The sequence below is a fragment of the Mytilus trossulus genome, chromosome 3 (assembly GCF_036588685.1).
Source record: "Mytilus trossulus isolate FHL-02 chromosome 3, PNRI_Mtr1.1.1.hap1, whole genome shotgun sequence".
NCBI classification, from domain to species: Eukaryota; Metazoa; Mollusca; class Bivalvia; order Mytilida; family Mytilidae; genus Mytilus; species Mytilus trossulus.
Genome location: NC_086375.1, coordinates 76,359,215 through 76,381,515, shown reverse-complemented (window position 1 = coordinate 76,381,515; position 22,301 = coordinate 76,359,215). Strand labels below are relative to the sequence as shown.

Sequence of the window (22,301 nt, the reverse complement as noted above, 5' to 3'; positions counted from 1 at the left end):
AATTTTTTATTTTTTTATTTTGTATATTTTTTTCTACTTGAGCCTGTTTGTTTAAAACATGTACATGTTCAAGTTCATATAGTGACCTATAATTGTTTATATCTACTTCATTTGAACTCTGTTGTATAGTTGTTTTATTGGCAATCATATCACATCTCCTTTGTTTTATGTATATAGACTAGCTAAGACACTAATGCATTTACAAAGCAGTCCTACAAATTACCCACACGTTAATTTCAATTGTAAACAATTATTAAAAAAAAACTCATACACAAAGAAATAAGTAGTCCTAATTTTATAAGATAAGGTAAAGGTAATTAAAAATTGTATAGGCAAAATGATGCCTTTTGCTACAACTTCAATAAAAAGTTTTAAAAACTATAATAAAACATTGAATGTTACCAGAAAAAGCCATGTTTAGAAGATGAAATGCATGATTAAGGTGGCTCGTGGGTACAAAAATTTTAGCAAAAAATTAAACCTTTATTTTTTCATTACAAATTTTATTTATTACACTATTAGTTGTTACTTTATGATATGGTACAAAAAACAACAACAAAAAATGATTTGGTTTGGCCCCAGATGACTTTAAAAATTGAAAAAGCTCCAAATTATCTCCCTTTGGTGCAAAAATGCCATTTTTTGGCCTTAAATTTGAAATATCTTTTTTAACTCATCGGTGACCTATATTTTTTATTATTGTTTTCAAATAAGCTGTACATAAACTAAATAATTGTAAAATTCAAGCGATTTCTTATATTAGGTTATTTTTTTATTTCGATATTTCCTCTTTTTCTCCTATTAGTTCAACAGAAAAAAAGAACATTAACAAAAATGTATGTTTCTTCCAGAGGCAGATTTTAGCTTAAATGAACGGTGACCCCATTTTTTTATTTCATTTTTCTTTTAAGTATATGATAAAGTTCATTTATGAAAAAATATAGCGAAATCCTATATTAGAAAAAAAAAATCATTTATACCCAGGAGCCCCCTTAACTGTTGAATCAAGGATTTGTATAGTCTAACTATACAAATCCTTATTGATTTAAAAAAAAAACCAACACACAAATGAAATTTGTTAATCAATTTGATATCAATTATATGGCTACTTTTCGTTTGCATCAAAGTCTAAAGAGCCACCTAAAAATGCAGGGACTTCTGTTCTCAGATTTAAAACTGATTTCATATGAACTCTTTGTGATTGTACTTCATTAATTGAATGGTGTTTTTTTTTTATTTCCAGAGGAGAGATTAGAAGCTGGGGCAGTAAATGATATTGCAGTTGAAGATAAGATCCCTGATGAGATTAACCATCTACAAGAATCACATGACAGACTTTCAAGTGAGAATGTCCTGACAGACTGGATTATCAGACCAATAGGAACATCAGATATCTGTGTTGATGGTAAAAAGAGGTATTGATCAAAACCAATGTCTAGTTAACTGATGTCTTATATTTGCCTGTCTATATTTCACTTTTTTTAAGTTTATGTCTGGCATGAACCTTTGGTCCTTGGACTAATTTTTCTTGGCTTGGTTCAATAACTACTAAACATTTTTTTGGGGTATTAAAATTGATATTTACAGTTAATATGATGCTGTATGGTGATTTAATTTATAACCCATAATTAATAGAGACTTAGATATCCTTGTTTTATGACTGTCAAATTGTCGTCATTGTCAAAGGACAATTTGACATTCTATATTTTGACTTCTCATTTTTGCTCTAATTTAAAAAAAAAATGTTTTATAGTCTCTCATAACTCTTTATAGAGTGCCTCATGTTATTAATTTATGTTTTAAAAAGCAGTATATTTTATATGTTACAAGTGAAGAGACTTTAATAAAGTGTTTGTCTTGTCGTGTCTAATTTGTTGTAAAAAATATGATTTAAGTATAAATTTTTGGAATCAGAATATTTAATTGTATCAGATATTAATGTAAAGTAGTAAATTATCTTTCTTATTTCAAGCCATAATATAACCATAAAGTAAAGGAGACTATCATGTAGCACTGGACACATTTGATTTGAAGTAGCTGATTGTCTCCCTTATTTCATAAAATATGATTTTGAAATCAGTGTTAGATAACCTAAATTCTGACAACAATATTGATTCTTTATGAGAAAACATATTTATTTATAGTGGATTGGGAAACAAATTATAACAACTTATATTAATCACTTTCCAGTTTACTGTATTATTTTCATCATGTTAATTTCCAGGTGACTTGATCCTAATTAAATTTCTTTAAGAGGCATTAGCTGTCACATTCGTGTTCACCGATTCTAATCAAATTCTCATATTTGAATTATAACAATGTTAAACATGTATCCAAACTATTTAAAGTCTAAATAAAACAATTAACAAGGCACAGGTATGAAAATATGTAGCTTAGTTTCATGTGTTTTTAATTATTTATCGAGCTGACCTCTATAGTCATCCAATGTAAGCAATGTAAACATAAATATAGATATAAATAGATTAAGCAAACATGTGCTGTTGAATTATTCTAGGTCTTTTTAATTTCATATAACAGATATAAAAAAATGTTTATCACTGTTTTAACCTGTATTAGAATATAAAAAAAGAATGTTTATTTGTGGATGGAATCAGTCAATTAAATGATATACCTTTGTTTCACTTTCAATGTTGACATTCTCTTCCTTTAAATAACTTTACACATACAATTCACATGTTATCCATCTCAAGCTAAGGAGTTAAACTAAAGTTCACATGAATACAGGTACAATGAGGTCGATCTATTCACTTAAAAGTGAATAATTAATAATCAATGTTTTTTGGCTAATTTTAACAAAAATTGAACCTTATTGGCTCCTAAAAAGTAATTATTATTTCACTATTTGTATTTCATTACTGATTGAGTCAAAACAAAATGATATAATAGGTTTTTCACACATCTCGTAGCTAGTGCCCCTTTAACAATTTTTTTTATGATTTATTATACTTTTTACAGTGGTACAGAAGAATACTGGCATAGCACTGCTATAGATTACATCATAGACAAAAGAACCTTGGTAACAACGTCAGGAACTGTCTATAAAATACAGGGTCAAATATCACAGCTGGACATGTTAGAATCAGGTATCAGATTACTGCAATATATTTGCTTGTATTTGATTTACAAGAAACTTTTTTCCAGGACTTTATTTTTCACAAGATGTAAAATTTAGATATTTCATTTAAACTCTTTCAGATAAAGAATGCTAGTTTGCTTACATTGTAGTTTATTTGAAAAGAAATGATTTAACTTTTCAACATGCCAAAATAATGTCTTACTACATTAAAAAGTAGTGTAGTACACTTTTGTGAGCATTCAAAGCTTTTGTAACACAATCAATCTGCATCTCTTGTTATGTCCCAGTAATTGAGTCATTGGCTTAATTTTGGTTCCCTTTCCTCTTTATATGGCTGATTTAGTCAGTACAAACTGACATAGATAAAATGTTTATAATGCATACGTCTTTGAGGTTATTGAATCAGTTTTCCTTACGCATACAAACCCATATAAAAAAGACTTAAGTATTTAAAATTATATGGATCATATTTTTTCTATCTTTCAGGATTTTCAAAGAGAGTTATTAAGATGTTTATTAATGGTTTCCCTAAATCTTGGAAGATTTATGTAAAAGAACATCTCAATGGTTTAAATAGACGTAGGTGAGTTCATAGTACATTTTAAGAGTGTTAGGGAGCAGAGGGATTATTAGTTCACTATTGCTAAAGTTGAAGATGACTTTAGGTTTGCACTTTGTCCGTCGTCAGTTTTCCATCTTTTTTTGTCATGCTTAAAGATATTGATTTGATATTTGGTATATAGTTTTATCATGACCAGTTACAGATCAAGTTTGAGTTTTGTTCTGGTCTTTTAGATTTTTTGTACAGAGTTATGGTCCCTGGACTTAGAGAAACTACTGAAAAGATATCAGTTTTCTGCACCTTTTTGTCATTTTGTTCCAGTACAATCATCTTTGAATGAAAAGGGGACTAAATATTGCCATGTAATACTCTCAGAATGCCTGTATATATTGTTAAGATATCAAAGACAGTTTGTTAGAATCATTAAAAAAGAAAAGGAAAAAAAATCATAAAACAGTTATATATACAAGATACAAGCAACAATTTTAAAAACTTCAGCTACGACTTTACAATAGTTTATTGTTAAAGTTAAAGATTTTAATCTAAATTGACCTGAATTTTTCCACAGTAGGACAGAGCGTTATCTCACACCAAAAGCACAAAAGCCAGGGACATCTGATGTGTCGTCTGAAGGTAAGTGTGTCTAAATCTGCTAATGTCAAGTGTGTGGATCATGAAAATCATTATTATATCAGTGTAATTGTACCCCTAATTTAAAAAAGGTGGGGGTATACAGTTTTACCTCTATCAGTCTATCAGTACCATGAATATTTTTTGTTGCATCTTTCTCAGGAACTACATCATAAGGATTTCAGAAATTTGGTTTCAAGGTTTATACAAGACAGCTATACAGGGTGATGAGTTTTCAGATTAATCACTCAACAACTTCCTGTTTATCAAACAGTAACATATTTTTACACTATTAGAATTATCAAGTTTCGTCAGGGTTATCATCAGTGAGCTGTAGTTTCTCTTGTTAGCACTGCCCACAACCTTGATCTTTCTGACAAATTTTGACAGCTAACTGAAATTTGTAGAAAAAAAGCCAGCTGAATTTCAAGACCATGAAATTTAAAATATCTTTAAAAAAGATTCAGGATCTGGTCACTACAAAACAAGCTTTGTCTTATGTTTGATATATTTTGAATCGAAACAATGAGTTGAGGTATTAAAACACTTTGTATTAATTCATGAAAATACTCTCACAATTGATTAAATTTGAGTAATTTTGTGTGCTTTTCCTAGGTAGCACTTCTCACAGTTCTTTATTCTCAATGTCGTAGATTGTAGAAGAAATTTAATTGTAGTATATGTATAATCAAACATATATATTGCATTACAGTTTATACACCCACTGGGAAGGTAGAATTAGGCACTTTGAAGACAACAAGGAGTGGAAGAGTAGTTAAACCTACTCTAGCATGGTGGGCAGGTCAAAGGGTTAAAACTTATGATGACAATACGTTTGAAACAACTTACATTTCATCACACACTCCTGAAATATTGAAAGAAATGTCTGAAACATACAAAGTAAGTAACACATTACATGAAAATATTTCACATTATGCTTGTAAGAAAAACCAAGTTAAACCTGACACCTAAAAAGTGTATAAAACAACACCAATATTAAAAAAGTAAAAGTAAAAACAAGTATCAATAAATATTTCAGATAGCAGATATCCCTCATCTGTATGATGTTAAATGAATCTTGTCAATTTATTTAGATATGGCTAAAAACAATCTTGAAAGTTATACAAATTAAAAACCAAACCATGCTTTTATAATTCTTAAAAGTTTAAAGGCTAAGTACTTATAAAGGGACTGCATAGATATGCATTCTAAAAGAATAGTAATATGCAATATCAGCTGGAACAATGCAAATTTTCACAAGGGAAAAAGAATAGTTATTACAACAGATGGAATAGACAAACATCCTCAATGAGTAGCACTGTTCAATTACAACTGATAATTGTATTGACTTTCTGTTTTTTATATTGAAGTTATTTTGTACACTTTTTAAGGTGTATTAGATGGTGTACTGTTCAAATCCGCTGGTTTGTCTGTCGTTAATGATGATATTGTTATTAACCATGCGGCCACACACCAGTAAAAACAAAGTTCCTGACAAAGGAACAATAGTCTTGTTTAGTCTTTGTATACAGGCCTGTATCTCTGTGATGGCAAAATATGTGTGTTGAAAATCTCTTCTCAAGTGTTGCAAATTCCCTTATGATGATGAATCCATTTAACTTTTTTTGCTATTGATTAATTATAATTCGTTGGATACTAATTAATGGGGTTTTGTGGATTAAGGTAAATCACTATTTAAAATTTTTTTTTTATGCTTCATTTATAATGCCCCATTTATAGGCATTATGTTTTATGGTCTGTGCCTCTGTCCGTTTGTTCGTCTGTTTGTCTGTTCGTCCGTCTGTCCCGTTTCAGGTAAAGTGTTGGTTTAAGTTTTTGGTTGAGGTAGTTTTTGATGAAGTTGAAGTTCGATCAACTTGAACATGTTCCATGTGAAATGATCTTTCTAATTTTAATGCCAATTTAGAGATTTTATCCCGTTTTCAAGGTCTACTGAAAATGATTGTGCTGATGGGGCATCCGTGTACTTTGGACACATTCTTAGTTTCTGTTTGCTTTTATTAAGCCTTTTGCAGAAACATAAAATCAAATATACATGAAATACTGTTTTTGGAAATATCAGAAAAATCAGTATCCATGAAAATAAATGAATCCACAGTATATATTCTCACTTTATAGGGTTGCATTCTATAAAAGAAGTATGATGACTTTTGAATAAAATAACCTGTGTTATAACAATTCATATGATATATTTATATAACAAATATAATTTTTATTCAATTTCAGGCAAGGCATCTGAGTACATCAAAAAATAAACGAGCCAAAATTTATAGCAGCGACAGCTCTGCAGCTGAAAAATATAAAAGTACAGATAAAAATACACCAGTGAAAATTAACAGAAGTGGAAAAAGGATCTTGGATAGACAGCCCAAACAAAAAAGATTGTCAGAAAAAGCAAAAAATGGAAGTTATAGTTATGACAATAAGAATGTTAGATCTCATGATCCCTCAGACGACTGTAGGACCACAGGGCATAGCAAAACTACAACCTCGTTAAATAGTGCTGATGAGGATCTAGATAGTTTAGTAGAAGATTTAGATAATACTGTCACACAAGCAAAACTAAAAAGAAAAACACCTGTGGTAAGAAAAGATACATGTTACAGTCGGACAGGCAAGTCAAAAAAGACTTCTAACAAGACTTCTGATGATACATATTCAGTTGATTTAGATCAGGATTTTGAAGAGGACACAAACGTTAAAGGTCAAAAATCTAAGAAAGGTCGTAAAAGTACAGTTTCTTCAAAATCATCTGCAGTGCAAAACAAGAATGGCAATAAGGGTACTAATTCTAAAAAACTTGACCAAAGTAAAAATAAATTATCAGACAATTCCAGGTCACGTAAACTAAGAACAAATGATCACAGAAAGAAGAAAAGTATTTCTTCTGATGAAGAATCTAATGATAGTGATGGTGATATAAGTAAGAAGACTGGAACTGTTAAGAACTCAGAAGATTCAGATCAAGATTTAGAAGAGGATACGAACGTCAAAGGTCAAAAGTCAAATTTGAAATCAAAAAAAGGTCGTAAAAGTACAGATTCTTCAAAATCAGTTGCAGTGCAGAATAAAAATGGTAATAAGGGTACTAATTCTAGAAAACTTGGAAAGCAGAGTAATTATCAAAGTTCAGATACTCCAAAATTGAGTGAAAATTCCAAGAAAAAAGACCTAACTTCAAGGTCTTTGCGAAAAAGAACTGATAATTACAATGAAAGGACGAAGAATTGTATCTCTTCAGAAGAAGAATCTAGTGATGATGATGATGATTTTAGTAAGAAAACTGGCACTGTTAAGGCTAAGAGAACACAAAGCAGGATTAATAAACCAGCAGAAAAGCCTAAGGATGAGCAAGTCAGTAAGAAAAAGACTGGTACCATCAAAGCAAAAGATAAACAAAATGGTGCAAAGAACATTTCACAAAAAGTGATAGAGGAATTATTACCATGGTCCAAACAGGAAGTTAACACTCTAAATAAGTATGTATTCTGTTAAAAATGAACATAACAAGATTTGAGGAAAAACACAAATAATTTGTATACACATTGATACCATTACAGTAAAAAGTTCTGTTTAATATAAAACAATACCAAATCAAACTTCATAATTACTGATAAATATACCAGTGTTCTTAACATATATAAGCATTTAAGGTAGTAAATTAAGTGCATAAGATTTTCCACTGCAATGTTATGGCTGAATGAATAAAGAGATGAATAGTAAATTGAACTCACCAACTTCTTTGTTCTTTTGTCATTTAAATGTGTTAAGGACATTTTCTTACATAATCTATGCTTGAGGTTTCCCTTTCACGTACAGACTGTTAACAAATACCAGCTTTTGAATTATGTGTTTACAACATATTTGTATTTTAATATGCTGACAGTTTTTATCAAAGGCAATATAATGTATCAATTTAATGAATAATGACCTAATTAGAGGTGGACAACATGATTCAATGAGTGTAGGATAGATATTGTATTTATTCAAGGAACAAATCTTTTTGAAAAATGTTTAGATTGCTTAATAAATACATTCTAATACCCCCAAAAGCCAAATCAGATTAACCATAAAGTTAACAAAAAGATAAAATATTACAGTGCAATAGCCAGTATACCGGGAGATAATCCCTCTTTCTGGGAGATTGTCGCAGAGAAAGTTGGTACACGAACAAGTGAAGAATGTATTGCATGGTACTACAAAGATGTCCCTAAGTCAACAAAGAAAAGAAAAGTCAATAATGCAGGTTAGTCTCACATAAAATGTATGTATATTTGTTGGTTCGCTTGCCATGAAATAGCAGACGGTTAAATATAGTATGAACTTCAGTTTGCAGATTTAACAATTTACGAATTAGCTTAATATCTTATCAACTCTTTCATTCATAGGTTACTCAATCTGAGAGACTTTTTAAACCAGTCATTATCACCTGCCCTTCACCACATTTAGTAACTATGCATGACAATCCACCAATATTTTGTATGTAAAAAGTGAAATTTGTCAAAAATACTTTTTTACTCCAAAAATATAGTTTAATTTTTTGCTCACCTGGTACAAAAGACTAGTGAATGAGCTGAGAACACTTTTTTTTCCCATCATTTGTAATTTGTTAACCATACAAAACTCTTTTCCTCCCAGTTCCAACTAGAACCTTAAACCCACTCTGTTTAGACTTGGTTTGATAGTTATCTTAATGACTATATATCAAATTTCCTTATTTTATATACAAGGTATATTTAATAATAAACTTACTTGTATTCATGGTATCAATGTACATTTGATTCAATAAGTGAGTTCACTGAATGCTTAATTTGATTATTTTCAGTGAAACCTAATGAAGTTAGAGCTATAACAGCAGGAAAGGGTACTCTTAAGAGAAAACAACAGCTAAGAGATCTGATAGAACACCATAATGATGGCTATGAGGATGATTTATTTGATTCTACTCCATATAGAAACCAAGACAATGTAAAGGTAAGGAATACATAACAATCAAACCTGCCATAATAGGCCCATTTATAAAATAAATGGCGAATCACTGGCTATGAAGGAACAATGATAACTTTGAAAGACAGTAGGATCATAGCTCAAGGGATAACTGATATCGAAATGGTTTTTTTTTCTTCTATATATTTAGTTTTTATACATTGTATATAGGTTTCTCATTATTATACTTCTAGGCCAACCTAGATATTAACTAAAAATTCTTTAAAAGAATTATGGCAGTGTTGTGTTAAGAAACTGAAGTTGAAATATTGGATCAGACATACAAAATAATATTGTCAAGATACTTTACTACTGACCTACACAGATGACCTCTTCTCTTGTCAAAAAGATTTATGTGAAAGAACGAGAGCAATTATGTCAATGAAAAAGGAACCCCATCATGAAAAGTCAAGTATCTGTTGAAAGATGAAAGTTGTGATCTTGAGATTTTTATAGTCCAGTATTATTGGCATAAGCTTCTTTATAGATAAATTGAAGTTATATTCTACCTTTATTTAGGTACCAAAACTGATGGATGACAGTGATGGTGACATATTTGAAGAGATGTCCAGAAAACATCCACACCTTCTCAACAAGATCTACACACCACTGACCAGGGTCCATCTAGATCCAGTCTCAGAGAAAAAGACTCCAGCTACCTCCTTAGAAAGCCCATGGACTAATATTGACAGGTATGATATCAACAGTAGCCCACTTTTTAAAAATGAATGGATATTGGATTAATGTTTTTTTTAAATATAGGCAAAAATGGCTCAATTGTTTTTCTTCAAAATGAATGATATCCTTGCACATTACAGAAAAAGAAAATGATGATACTTTTCATTACATAAGAAGTAAACATTTCACTCAGACTACAATACAAAAAAAAATCAAGAATTATTGTAGAAAAATATATTTATAGAATATGGCATGAAAGACCTATTTCTGAATTTATCTTTATAAACTGCAAATTTATCTATTTCTAAGAAACCACAAAATACAAGAAATTGGTATCCAATGAATAATAATGGGTCCAGAGTATTTAAGAACAGTAAAATTTGATTAAAGAAATTCCTTTTTTTTTGCAGGAAAGATGCTGATCATTACATCCATCAGCTGCAGAAGAGGCGTCAAATGAAGGGGCGTAAAATTTTAGATAAAAATCAAACTCCTGTCAACAAAAAATCACAAAAAGTATGTTTTTGTCTTCAAAATGGCATGAAAATTTTCCTATTTAACAGGTCAAATACTTTTATTCGTGATGATAATTTCTGATTTGTGGGTTTTATTTGAAATACTGGTTTTGTCAAAATATAAATTCAGATCAATATTATGTATTCTAACATGACGTCCTTCAAACGCTTTGAGTACACACCCGTGGTAAAATATGAATATATTGCATGGGCTGTTCCCATTGTACTCCCATGTCATATGTTGTTTTTTTCTCAATGAGGAACCTGACGTAAGAATATAAGCATTTTATGGGAAAATACACGCTTGTAAAACCGAAAATCATCACAAGGAAATAAAACAAACGATGCTAAAATGTGATAAAAGCCATTTATTTTTTTTAAATATCAAGACATATAAGTAAATTATCATTAAATTCATCCAAAACTATATAAATATGTTATTGTAAATAGTTTAAGCATGTCACTAATTCAGTTATCTCCGTTCTTTTAAGCCAATTTAATAGTGTGTTTATTTATGGGAACGGCAAATATTTGCCTCCACCTAGAGCGCTTCGATCCAAAAGAATTGCCGTATTTGTCCTATTAGAATCGAAATAATTCATGGGGGCTTGAATATATCTAGATTTTACCACGGGTTGTCCCTTTATGCAGATATTTTACCCCTAGCTATTGCTCAGGGTAAAGTATTTGTCATAAAGGGCCAACCCATGGTAAAAATACGATATATTCAAGCCCCCATGAATTATTCCTTAAACAATGCCTCAAGTTATCACAATACTGTAAATGTTAATTTTTTAAGCAGGGGTATTTTTGCTGATTTTTTAAGCAGGGGTATTTTTGCTGATTTTTTAAGCAGGGGTATTTTTGCTGATTTTTTAAGCAGGGGTATTTTTGCTGATTTTTTAAGCAGGGGTATTTTTGCTGATTTTGCAATCATGTAAAATGATGAAAATACCCAAAGGTTGATATTTAACAGTATTTATTTCAAGATTTTCAAGATTGAAATTTACAAATTTAACCTCCATGGGATAATTTGGGAATGAAATCTTATGTAAATATCAACCAACAAAAGAGTTCACAGATACAATTTTCACATTTTGCATCATTTACGGGTATTAAAGTTTTGCAATGATGAATATCCAATTAGATTTTGTATGTTCTGTATCAACTATTTTATAGAGAGTAATAAGTTTTCTTCTTTTACAGACTACAGCATCACCCACTAAGAATTTGTTTGGAAAGTCATTTGACAGCCAGAGCTTGTTCATGGATGATGCCAGCTCTTCAGAAAATCATGACAACTCAGATGAAGAAGCTGATTATTATTTCTCTGACATGGAGAATTGATTATCATTAATTTTTTTACCCATACACTTTTTATTTCATCATTCGATCATTTTATTTTTTTGCTGTCATTTATATTTAGATTTTATTCAGATTTATCAACTGTTATATTTATTTTGCATTCATTTTCTTACAGTTGTGTATGTTAGCCTCAGCCTTAGTCAGTTATTCTTCAGTAACATCAACTTAAATAAGTTTTTATTCAAGATGTAATAATTATTGACCATTGATATTTTTATACTGTAGCATTAGTATCAGTAGACTTCAAAGATTATTTGAGGCTTCACTGTCTTAATAATGTTTCTGCAATGATTTTTTTTCATTCTGTTTAGTTTCTTGATTTAGTGTGTTTATAGTGTGTTGCTTATACCAGACTTTCATATAATATTTGTTATGGTGTTGTAGTCCTACATCTTAGCTTCAAAGAGAATGTGTGGTTTGTGTCAATATCTTTTAAAGTTTTACATTGTTCAAATGTCAAATTTTCTGATAAAGTGTATGTCTTTTGATAATATTTGTTTTGTTGTTGCATTTGAACTTGTGCATTTTAGTTCTACAAGCAGTATAGTAGGCTTTAGAGTTCTTGTAATGTGTACATGTCCATCTAACTTTGATATCATTTTTGGGGTTCATTTATAATGTTAAGTTGGTGTGGTATCTGTAGTAAACCTTGATGTCAAAAACTTTCATAAAAATAAATCAACCAATATCAGATTATGCAGGCCAGGTTTTTCAGCATGTACGCTTTTGTTTTAATTTGGTTACTGTAAAAAGTCTTATAATTTATTTTTAAAAATGATTCATTTTAGTATACAGTAAACAGGTGTCTTGTCCATTAATTTTACAATGAATTTGTTGTCATTTTTTATTGTTATTCTATATTTGTTACATGTACAGTGTAAAGAATCAACTTTTATATGTTTATAGTGTAATTTAAAACTAATGTAAAAATTGTGGACTTTAAAATTGAATAATATCTACTTATATGTATAATGCAAAAAGTAAAATTACAAAATACTGAACTTACAATCAATTGGGAAAGTCCATCATCACATGGCAAAATCAAATAACAAAACGCATCAAAAACGAATGGACAAGAACTGTCATATTCCTGACTTGGTACAGGCATTTTCTAATGTAGAAAATGGTGGATTAAACCTGGTTCTATAGCGCTAACCCTCTCACTTTAATAACAGTCTCATCAAATTCTGTTATATTTACATTGATGTGTTAAATAAACAGACACAATAAATAAAATAGTCAAACTATGGGTACATCAGTCATCATGTACAATATTGTATAATACAATCATACATGAAAATCTCATTCAAAGACCTAAAATTATTTCTCCACTCTAGGAGTGTGAGCTGCTTGCTTTCAGCCTGTTCATTTGTAAGTTTCTTCATCCAATATGTGTAATCCCATTTTTTTCTCAGGTCCTACAGTGGCTCTTTATTTGGTGGGCAGCTAAAAAGTGATTAGTTGTAATATGATAGCACTGTTCAGGTCTGTTAGACACACTATTCCTGTTTGCCAATACATTAAATTGTTTAATTATGTTTAGTTAACTTTAATTTTCTTAACACACTTTTAACATGTACAAGTGAACAAAATTACTTCCTGTTAAATCAGCAGCTTGACAGTGATAAGTAAGTACAATAGTATTGCCATGGGAGGCCTGTACTATAAAGGAAGAAGAAGATATAAAGTGTAAACATTTTTCTGATCTGCCAGAAACCCACTTTCTGTTTGCTGATATTTTGAATTGATGTGATTGAATGGAGAAATTGGTCACAGTGACACCATCCCTTTTAGTCGCATAAGATTTTTTAGATTGTAAGTGAAAATTCAAGTTTTGGGTACGGTATTTTTCATTGAAAAGCAACATATATTTGCATTTCATTTTATGGGGGAGCCCTACCTTTGTCATGTTTTAGTGAATAAGGAAGTTTTTTAATTTTCAGTTTATTTGGAATGGCATGTTATTTTGAGTTCTTTGGAGTCGAGTCCGTAGACATTTGATATTTCGACTCTTTTTTTCAATCATTGCACATTTATTCAACTTTTTCAAATTTTGTCCTATTAGGCCTTTTATAGCTGGCTATGTGGATTTTGCTGATTATTACCTATAGTTGCTTACATCTACATCATTTGGACGCTGGTTGATTGTTGTCTCTTTGCCACTCGTACCATAACTCCTTACTATTACCTTGTATTGTTAAATGATATTTCCTGCTTATAATTAGATTTATCATGTGCTGCTTATATATAACCTTAACTAACATTGTAGTGGTATTTCCATCACCAATATCATATGTATAAAATTGGAAGAATCCGTGTGATGATGAAGCTGTTAATAGATTCCCTGGAATGATGCACGTGTATGTGAAGGAAAATTCTCTGAAAAATGATTTTACTTCATTGTTAAGGTTTTTTTTTATTATTATTTTAGAAATCAATCAAGTGTAATAGCTTAACAATTTTAGAACACATTTCATCTGGTGAAAGACTGCTTTTTAATAAAGCTTAAAACAATTGCTTTTACATTATTTGATCATATCGTTTATACATATTTGTTGAACCAAATCAGCTGTGATTATTTATGTAACACTAAAATCATAAAAGATAAGTTATCATAAGTTTGATCCTGACTGATATCTTGGAAGGAATATTTATTTCCTTTCATGTCTTCAACTTTCATTAATTGCTCAAAATGGATTCAGATTAGTACATTATGAATATGAATTAAAGTGTTATTGGCGAAACAAGGTATATGTCAAATAGACAGTCTGACAATAAACCAGACCAAAAGAAAAGAAATGTTGCATTTAAGTACAATTTCTCATGCCATGAATGATTATCATACAAGGTGTAGCTTAAAATGCTACTTAACTATATTTAACATTTATGTCTCTAATGAGGAAAGCCACTGAAGACACGTAATCTATATGAGTCAATATCCAAAATCCTCCTCAAAGTCAGGAAAACAGTTAATATATGAAGGACATGTTGCAACAAATAAAGGTCACTGCAGCTGTTTACAATAGGGACACCTTATTTTTCAACTTCTTTCGATTTTATTGATTTGACATCAAGGTTGACAAGTATTCCTGAATCCAGCCTGTTGGTTTACTTGTGAGATCTATGGCTATGATTCCAAACAATGTCCTGGAAATTGCAAGTATCAAATAAACCACAGTAAGTCAGCAAAGTCAGTCATGAGAAAAGAATGACTTGAAAGGGAACTAAAAAGCTCAATTTACCAGTTAAATCACCTCATAAATATAAAAAAGATCACATCATAGGGTCAAGATTGAAGATTGAAGGGTACCATCACCTATACAGTCGTCAACGGGAATGTATATCTAGTTTAAGCAAATGTACCCCAGGGATAGATAACATTATCTGTATTTGGTAAAACTTTACAGAATTAGGGTCATCAATGCTCCTTAACTTTGTATTTTATTTGGCCTTTGTTTACTTTTGATTAGGGTGTCAATGAGATGAAATGTGTGACTGGTGTACAAATGTTTAATCCTGGTATCTATGATGAATTTATTATCAACCACTTGGTGGATACCATTGCTGGTAAAGGTCAGAGTTCCTCCTCATAGTATTAACAAGTGTCGGATGAACCCGTTTTCAATCTGAAAAGATAGAGGCATTTAAAAATAACAATACTTCTGGATGTTTACTATAAGATGAAATGGAACACTCGAATCCAGGAAAGGAGACATGGAGAATTGACCATACTTCTGGATGTTTACCATGAGATGGCATGGAACACTCGATTCCAGAAAGCCCTTCCTTGGTCTCGAGTGTTTCACGTCATCTCATTGTAAACATCCAGAAATATTGTCATTTCTCCATGCCACCCTTCTTGGGTTAAAGTGTTCCATGCCACCAAGGGGCGGATCCAGCCATTTTAAAAAGGGGGTCCTAACCCAGGACAAACAATGTCACCCTTTCTGGGTTCGAGTGCTCCATGCCATCTCATTGTCAACATCAAGAAGTATTGTCATTTCTTCATGCCTCCCTTCCTGTGTTCGAGTGCTCCATGCCATCTCATTGTCAACATCCAGAAGTATTGTCATTTCTCCATGCCTCCCTTCCTGTGTTCGAGTGTTCCATGCCATCTCATTGTCAACATCCAGAAGTATTGTCATTTCTCCATGCCTCCCTTCCTGTGTTCGAGTGTTCCATGCCATCTCATTGTCAACATCCAGAAGTATTGTCATTTCTCCATGCCTCCCTTCCTGTGTTCGAGTGTTCCATGCCATCTCATTGTCAACATCCAGAAGTATTGTCATTTCTCCATGCCTCCCTTCCTGTGTTCGAGTGTTCCATGCCATCTCATTGTCAACATCCAGAAGTATTGTCATTTCTCCATGCCTCCCTTCCTGTGTTCGAGTGTTCCATGCCATCTCATTGTCAACATCCAGAAGTATTGTCATTTCTCCATGCCTCCCTTCCTGTGTTCGAGTGTTCCATGCCATTTCATTGTCAACATCCAGAAGTATTGTCATTTCTCCATGCCTCCCTTCCTGTGTTCGAGTGTTCCATGCCATCTCATTGTCAACATCCAGAAGTATTGTCATTTCTCCATGCCTCCCTTCCTGTGTTCGAGTGTTCCATGCCATTTCATTGTCAACATCCAGAAGTATTGTCATTTCTCCATGCCTCCCTTCCTGTGTTCGAGTGTTCCATGCCATCTCATTGTCAACATCAAGAAGTATTGTTATTTCTCCATGCCTCCCTTCCTGTGTTCGAGTGTTCCATGCCATCTCATTGTCAACATCAAGAAGTATTGTCATTTCTCCATGCCTCCCTTCCTGTGTTCGAGTGTTCCATGCCATCTCATTGTCAACATCAAGAAGTATTGTCATTTCTCCATGCCTCCCTTCCTGTGTTCGAGTGTTCCATGCCATTTCATTGTCAACATCAAGAAGTATTGTCATTTCTCCATGCCTCCCTTCCTGTGTTCGAGTGTTCCATGCCATCTCATTGTCAATATCAAGAAGTAGTGTCTTTTCTCCATGCCTCCTTCCTGTGTTCGGGTGCTCCATGCCATGTCATTGCAAACATCCAGAAGTTTTGTCATTTCTCAATGCCTCTCTTTCTGGATTCGAGTGTATCATGCCATCTAATTGTCAACATCCAGAAGTATTGTTATTTTTCCATGCCTCCCTTCCTTTGTTCGAGTGTTCCGCGCAATCACAAAGTAAAAATCCAGAAGTATTGTCATTTCTCAAAGTCGAATCCATAAAGGTGGCATGGAGAAATGACAGTACTTCTTAATGTTGACAATGAGATGGCATGGAACACTCGAATCCAGGAACGGTGACATGGAGAAATGACAATACTTCTGGATCTTTACTTTGAGATGGCATGGAACATTCGAACCCAGAAATAGTGACATGGAGAAATGGCAATATTTCTGGTTCTTTACTTTGCGATGGCACGGAACACTCTAGCCCAGGAAGTGTGGCATGGAGAAATGACAGTACTTTGGAATCTTTACTTTGAGATGGCATGGAACACTCGAACACAGGAAGGGAGGCATGGAGAAATGACAATACTTCTGGATGTTGACAATGAGATGGCATGGAACACTCGAACACAGGAAGGGTGGCATGGAACACTCGAACACAGGAAGGGTGGCATGGAACACTCGAACACAGGAAGGGTGGCATGGAGAATTGACAATACTTATGGATGTTTACCATGAGATGAAATGGAACACCCAAATCCCAAAGGGCTGCAAATTAAATTCTACCTTGATCACTACTTTACATCAAAGGCTTGATATGATGACATGACAGGACAATTTGGTCTAGTAATTATTCAAACAAAGTAGTGACAGTAACACCAATGCATAAACACTGACATCGGTATGAGGAACAAATTATTTTACACATGTGTATTGGGTTAAAAAAATACTTTAATATAGAAATCGAAATAACTTGTTTTGTAAGAAAAAAGGCCAAGGCCATTTAATTTAATTTCCCACGACCAGCCGAATGTTTTATACCATCGGGAAGTCTTGTGACACTTTCTTGAATAAGTTTGCACGCATCGTACTTTCAATACGGCATCGTAAAGTCGTCGTGTTGACTTCGTTTTTCTAGCGTATAAACATCGCAATCAAAATTAAAATCTGTGTGTGATTCGGGTGCCATCGTGTGAACTTCTGTAGACATCGTTCTTGATTCGGTTGATGATTGGCTGTTGAAATGAAAAAGTCCCATATTCGTCTATAGTATTAGTCTATTTTTAACTAATTTGGATAAAGGCATACATCCCTTTCCTTTGTTTCATTTAGGTTAGAACAACAGTGTAGACTGTCCATCAGAATAGAAGTGAAGTAAGGGGCTTAGAAGTTTGAAGCATCCATTTGTCATTATATTGGAACCACTGAGATAAGAATCGTCGTGAACTTGCATGTTGATCTTCTTTTTTATATCACGAAAGATTTTTCTTTGTGAAAAGAGTCGCTGGTTCATTGCTAGCGGTACACTAGAAGCAGAAACTATAGCATGATGCTCATGATGCATAAGAAAGCGCGTATTCAATACAAATTAGTTTCCAATGCAATGTCCTTTGTCAGTCTAAGCGTTTTTACCGCTAGTACTAGTGGTGTTGTGGCGTGATTATGATCAAATAAGAATCTTTTCTTTGTTCAGATAAAATAACGGCAGTGTATTATACTTGTGTGCAGTCAATGTCTGCTTTTTTTTTGGACACATTTTTATATAAACTGTCATGTACATAATTATATACAGGTGTAATAGTTCCTTGTAATATTAAGATACTGGTGTGTCATCTATTTGCGGTCATTTAAAATCATTGTTATATATCATGTTTTAAAATACGAAACAAAGAATTCAAAATATAGAAATATTAAAGTACAAGCACATCCGTAAACCCTTGAAATTGGTCGCTCCCTGCTGGTAATACTGTAATTAAGATATAATAAAGTTGTATATAGCCGTATATACATTTGTACCAAACCTCATCCATTCGTCATCTGAAAACGAACATATAATGTACACTTGGCCCTCAGGTGAGGTTTTCAAATTCTGACACATGTCCTGTCTTCCTGTTCCATACATCTATGAGTGAAATGTCGTGTGAATAATTTTTCGAATTCTGTTTGGGATTTTAGACATTTCTTAAAAAATATTTCAATTCTCTAGATTGAGAAGAAAAGTACTTCTCTGGTTACAAACAGCTAGTATTGTATATATCTGTATGTGGTATTATTATTTACATTCAAGGTAAGACCGTGATTTATTATAAGTATAATAACCAAGTAATTAATGTGTCTGTGCTGTTTATTAATAATAGCATACATATTAGGCTCCTGCAAAAGGATTGCTTTCACACAAAGCTAGGGTTTGGAAACTTTACGAAAAATCATTCTAATATTTATTTGTCTCCCCAGGGACTCTCTGTACCTAGTATTATTACATCTATGCCGTATTAGAAAGTCCCAGTTTACCTGCGACTTGTTTCCTTTAACATAATAACAATGCATTAATCTCAAAAATTTGTTTACGAAATATAGAAATGCATGAATATTCTTAGAAAAAGCGATGCACGTGAAAAATGAAAATATTTCGTAGACTATCATATTTGTCCCTAAACTACCCCCCCCCTCCCCCCCCAAAAAAAAAAGAAGCGAAAAGCAACATATATTTTCCTTGATGCTGGTGTTTCTGTTACTATGCAGTCTATGTTTATAAAGTAGATTATCTGTACGGCTTTATAAAATAGTATTAATAATTTTACTTCTATTTGGCTGGAATGTTTGTTGTATTGTCGGTTCAAAGGACCCGTTAAACACGAGCTCATTATATTTGTTTGTCACGGTCTTGTCTAATAATATAATAGTCGCAGGTCTTGTCGGTTGAACAAACCTTTCTTTATCATAGTTTCCTTATTCGAAAATCAGAAACGTTTATGGCACAGATTTTACACGAACAATACTGTAACCACGTGCACCAGGTACACTTCCAAGGATGTAACATCACCTTATGACTTTCATACTCCTTATACGTTGTCGGAATTAAAGATGTCAAAGAGATTACTTACACTTACACTTTAGATTCATAAGAACAACAAGGATTTATATAGTATGACCAGAGACATATTTATCAATTATGGACTGATAGCGAGATCAATGCCCCGATCAATGCGTTATATATGGACCAGTCCAGATTATATTGACCGAGGACGAAGGCGGAGTGTCATTATAACTCTAAACAGGTCCATACATAACTGAGAAAACTACCTTAATTTATATATTACATATGTAAATTATGTTAAATATGTCTTAATGTATTAAAATATGTCTCTTTTAAGAATTACTGTATAAACCATGGAGTAGGCACACATCGGAGACATAATGTCTCTACATCACAACTATCTCATATATATTTAGTATTTTCTCCATTGTATGTTAATTTCAAAATGCTCCATTGACGTTTTTCATTAAATATAATTGAAAACTTTTGCACTGACATTAAGGATTTGTTTGTTAGTAGATGAATATTTAGGTAAAAAAAATTATTCCGATTTCCGACGGGATTTATCATATCAGGTCCAGACAAGTTCCATAAGTAATCAGCTTCATCAACTTCCGGTACCACAATGTTCAAATATTTTTTTGTTTGTAAATGAAACGAAGATGCAAGACCTTTAATACTTGGGATATATAGATATTGGACCCAGTTAAATTGAACACGGTAAGATAAGTCTCAATAAATTTCTTGATTCAGCTGTCAATTATTCAGTTTCAGGAAAACATGGGTATGGTTATGTGGCTCGATGCGTAAAATTTAAAAAATATTTAGCGCTAACAAAAGTGTCAAAGGCTGTTTGTTTTATCTTTTTTAATTCATTTTGATCATGTTCTTTGTTAAATCTGATGTTAGATATAACAAATGGATTTACAGTTAAACTGTGTGAAGTTGGGAAAGTATATAGCCTAGGGTAGGACCATTTAACTTTGAAAAAAAGGGGGGGGAATATGTTTTTTCCTAATTTGCAGATTTCCCCCATACCCATGTAATAGTTTTGAAAAAAAAAAAAATTAGAAAATTGATATATCAGTCAAATATTCACCCCCATAGATCATGTACATGCCATATAGTTGGTCTATGGTCTGCAAATACTGAAATAGTCAAAAAATAACATAAGGACCTAAGAGCTATGATACCGCAGCTAGATTCTGGGGGTTGATATTTCAGTAAGGCTAGGTAATAGACCACTTTCGAGTTCATCCGTCACCGGCAAAAACTCGTCAATTATACACGCCTTTATGACGTCATTTACCAGATAGAGGGGCTCGCCTGTATCCCTGCACTATTTACGTTCATCAAGCGTCTTAGTGATTGTCTTTGTGCAGGATAAACTAGATATAATGGTTGCTCTGTAGGTACTTACTGACATTTCCCTAATGACAGCAGTGTTGATTGTCAATTTTGAGATTTCAATTTGCCGAATAATTCGTACAATATAGAATTATAGTTTTCCAACCACTCGCTCAACATTGGAAGGAAGTGACGACGCCCCTAAACGCACAAGTGACGATGATAAAGCGTGTATAATTGACGAGTTTTTTTCCGGTGACGGATGAACTCGAAAGTGGTCTATTATATCATAGGATTTGAAATCCAATCAAATAGGGGGTAAAAATGTGCCAAATACGACTATCACAGTACTAGTAGAGGTCAGAGGAGTTTATTTTACATTTGAAATTATCGATTTTTTTTTTTCACTGGGAGATCTACATGTACATGATGTATGTACATGTACATTATTTTGTAAATCATGGCAACCAACATGACGATGTAATGGAACTTAATCTTTAACAAACGTACTGCTTATTCATGTTATTTATGTGAGTAGTTATATTATACATGTTATACATGTTATGGGTCCATAATTACTAGTGAGAATTGTATAGCAGCTTGAGTTTTTTGTTTTATTTTAGTATGAAAATCAACCAGCTTCTGCAGATTTATTATTATTTTTTAAATTACTGTGGATTCATTATTATATGTTGGATGTCAATTTTGTAGGATTTCTTGGGTACGAAATTAAAGGTTCAATGAATCACACATTTTCTATAGGCTTGTACATTTTGTATGCAGACTTCAGCAAAACCATGAAAAAAATATCCTTGAACATGTCAGTTTCCCATAATCCACAAAAATTAATATTGGTACGGTCACCGTACCTATGAAAATAAAGAAATCCACAGACTTAAATTGACAGTTGTTATCAATGGATATATTCAATTCTTACAAGTTGTTAAACCTAGGCTATTACTCTTTAATAAGTTGGATGTTCACTAGAAAAGTCCATGTTTTATTGTTGAAGTCTATCAAAATGACGGTCATATATATATATGTCCTGTTCTCATCTTAAATTTCTGGTTTTTTTTTGTATTATACTCTGTGCA

At 32.3% G+C, this 22,301-nt stretch overlaps 2 protein-coding genes across 13 annotated transcripts in view; both read left to right on the top strand.

Annotated features, from left to right (window-relative positions):
* Window positions 1-14,368, top strand: part of LOC134712455 (uncharacterized) — a 38,104-nt gene extending 23,736 nt beyond the window's left edge. For 2 of the 3 annotated variants that reach the window (XM_063574002.1, XM_063574003.1), the window contains exons 6-16: window positions 1,244-1,415; window positions 2,977-3,104; window positions 3,584-3,680; window positions 4,228-4,292; window positions 5,002-5,189; window positions 6,537-7,789; window positions 8,411-8,556; window positions 9,136-9,284; window positions 9,816-9,988; window positions 10,385-10,490; window positions 11,696-14,368. In XM_063574002.1, the coding sequence (XP_063430072.1) occupies window positions 1,244-1,415; window positions 2,977-3,104; window positions 3,584-3,680; window positions 4,228-4,292; window positions 5,002-5,189; window positions 6,537-7,789; window positions 8,411-8,556; window positions 9,136-9,284; window positions 9,816-9,988; window positions 10,385-10,490; window positions 11,696-11,836 (2,618 nt within the window). In that variant the 3' untranslated portion in view covers window positions 11,837-14,368. The remainder of the gene's footprint in view (window positions 1-1,243; window positions 1,416-2,976; window positions 3,105-3,583; window positions 3,681-4,227; window positions 4,293-5,001; window positions 5,190-6,536; window positions 7,790-8,410; window positions 8,557-9,135; window positions 9,285-9,815; window positions 9,989-10,384; window positions 10,491-11,695) is intronic. The other variant, XM_063574004.1, reaches the window with a different exon arrangement.
* A 4,427-nt stretch (window positions 14,369-18,795) lies between these two features.
* The window catches only part of LOC134712454 (uncharacterized), a 41,999-nt gene continuing 38,493 nt past the window's right edge, over window positions 18,796-22,301 (top strand). For 7 of the 10 annotated variants that reach the window (XM_063574000.1, XM_063573994.1, XM_063573990.1 and 4 more), the window contains exon 1: window positions 18,914-19,110. The gene's annotated coding sequence lies outside the window, so the exon portion shown is untranslated. The other 3 variants (XM_063573992.1, XM_063573997.1, XM_063573991.1) reach the window with 3 other exon arrangements.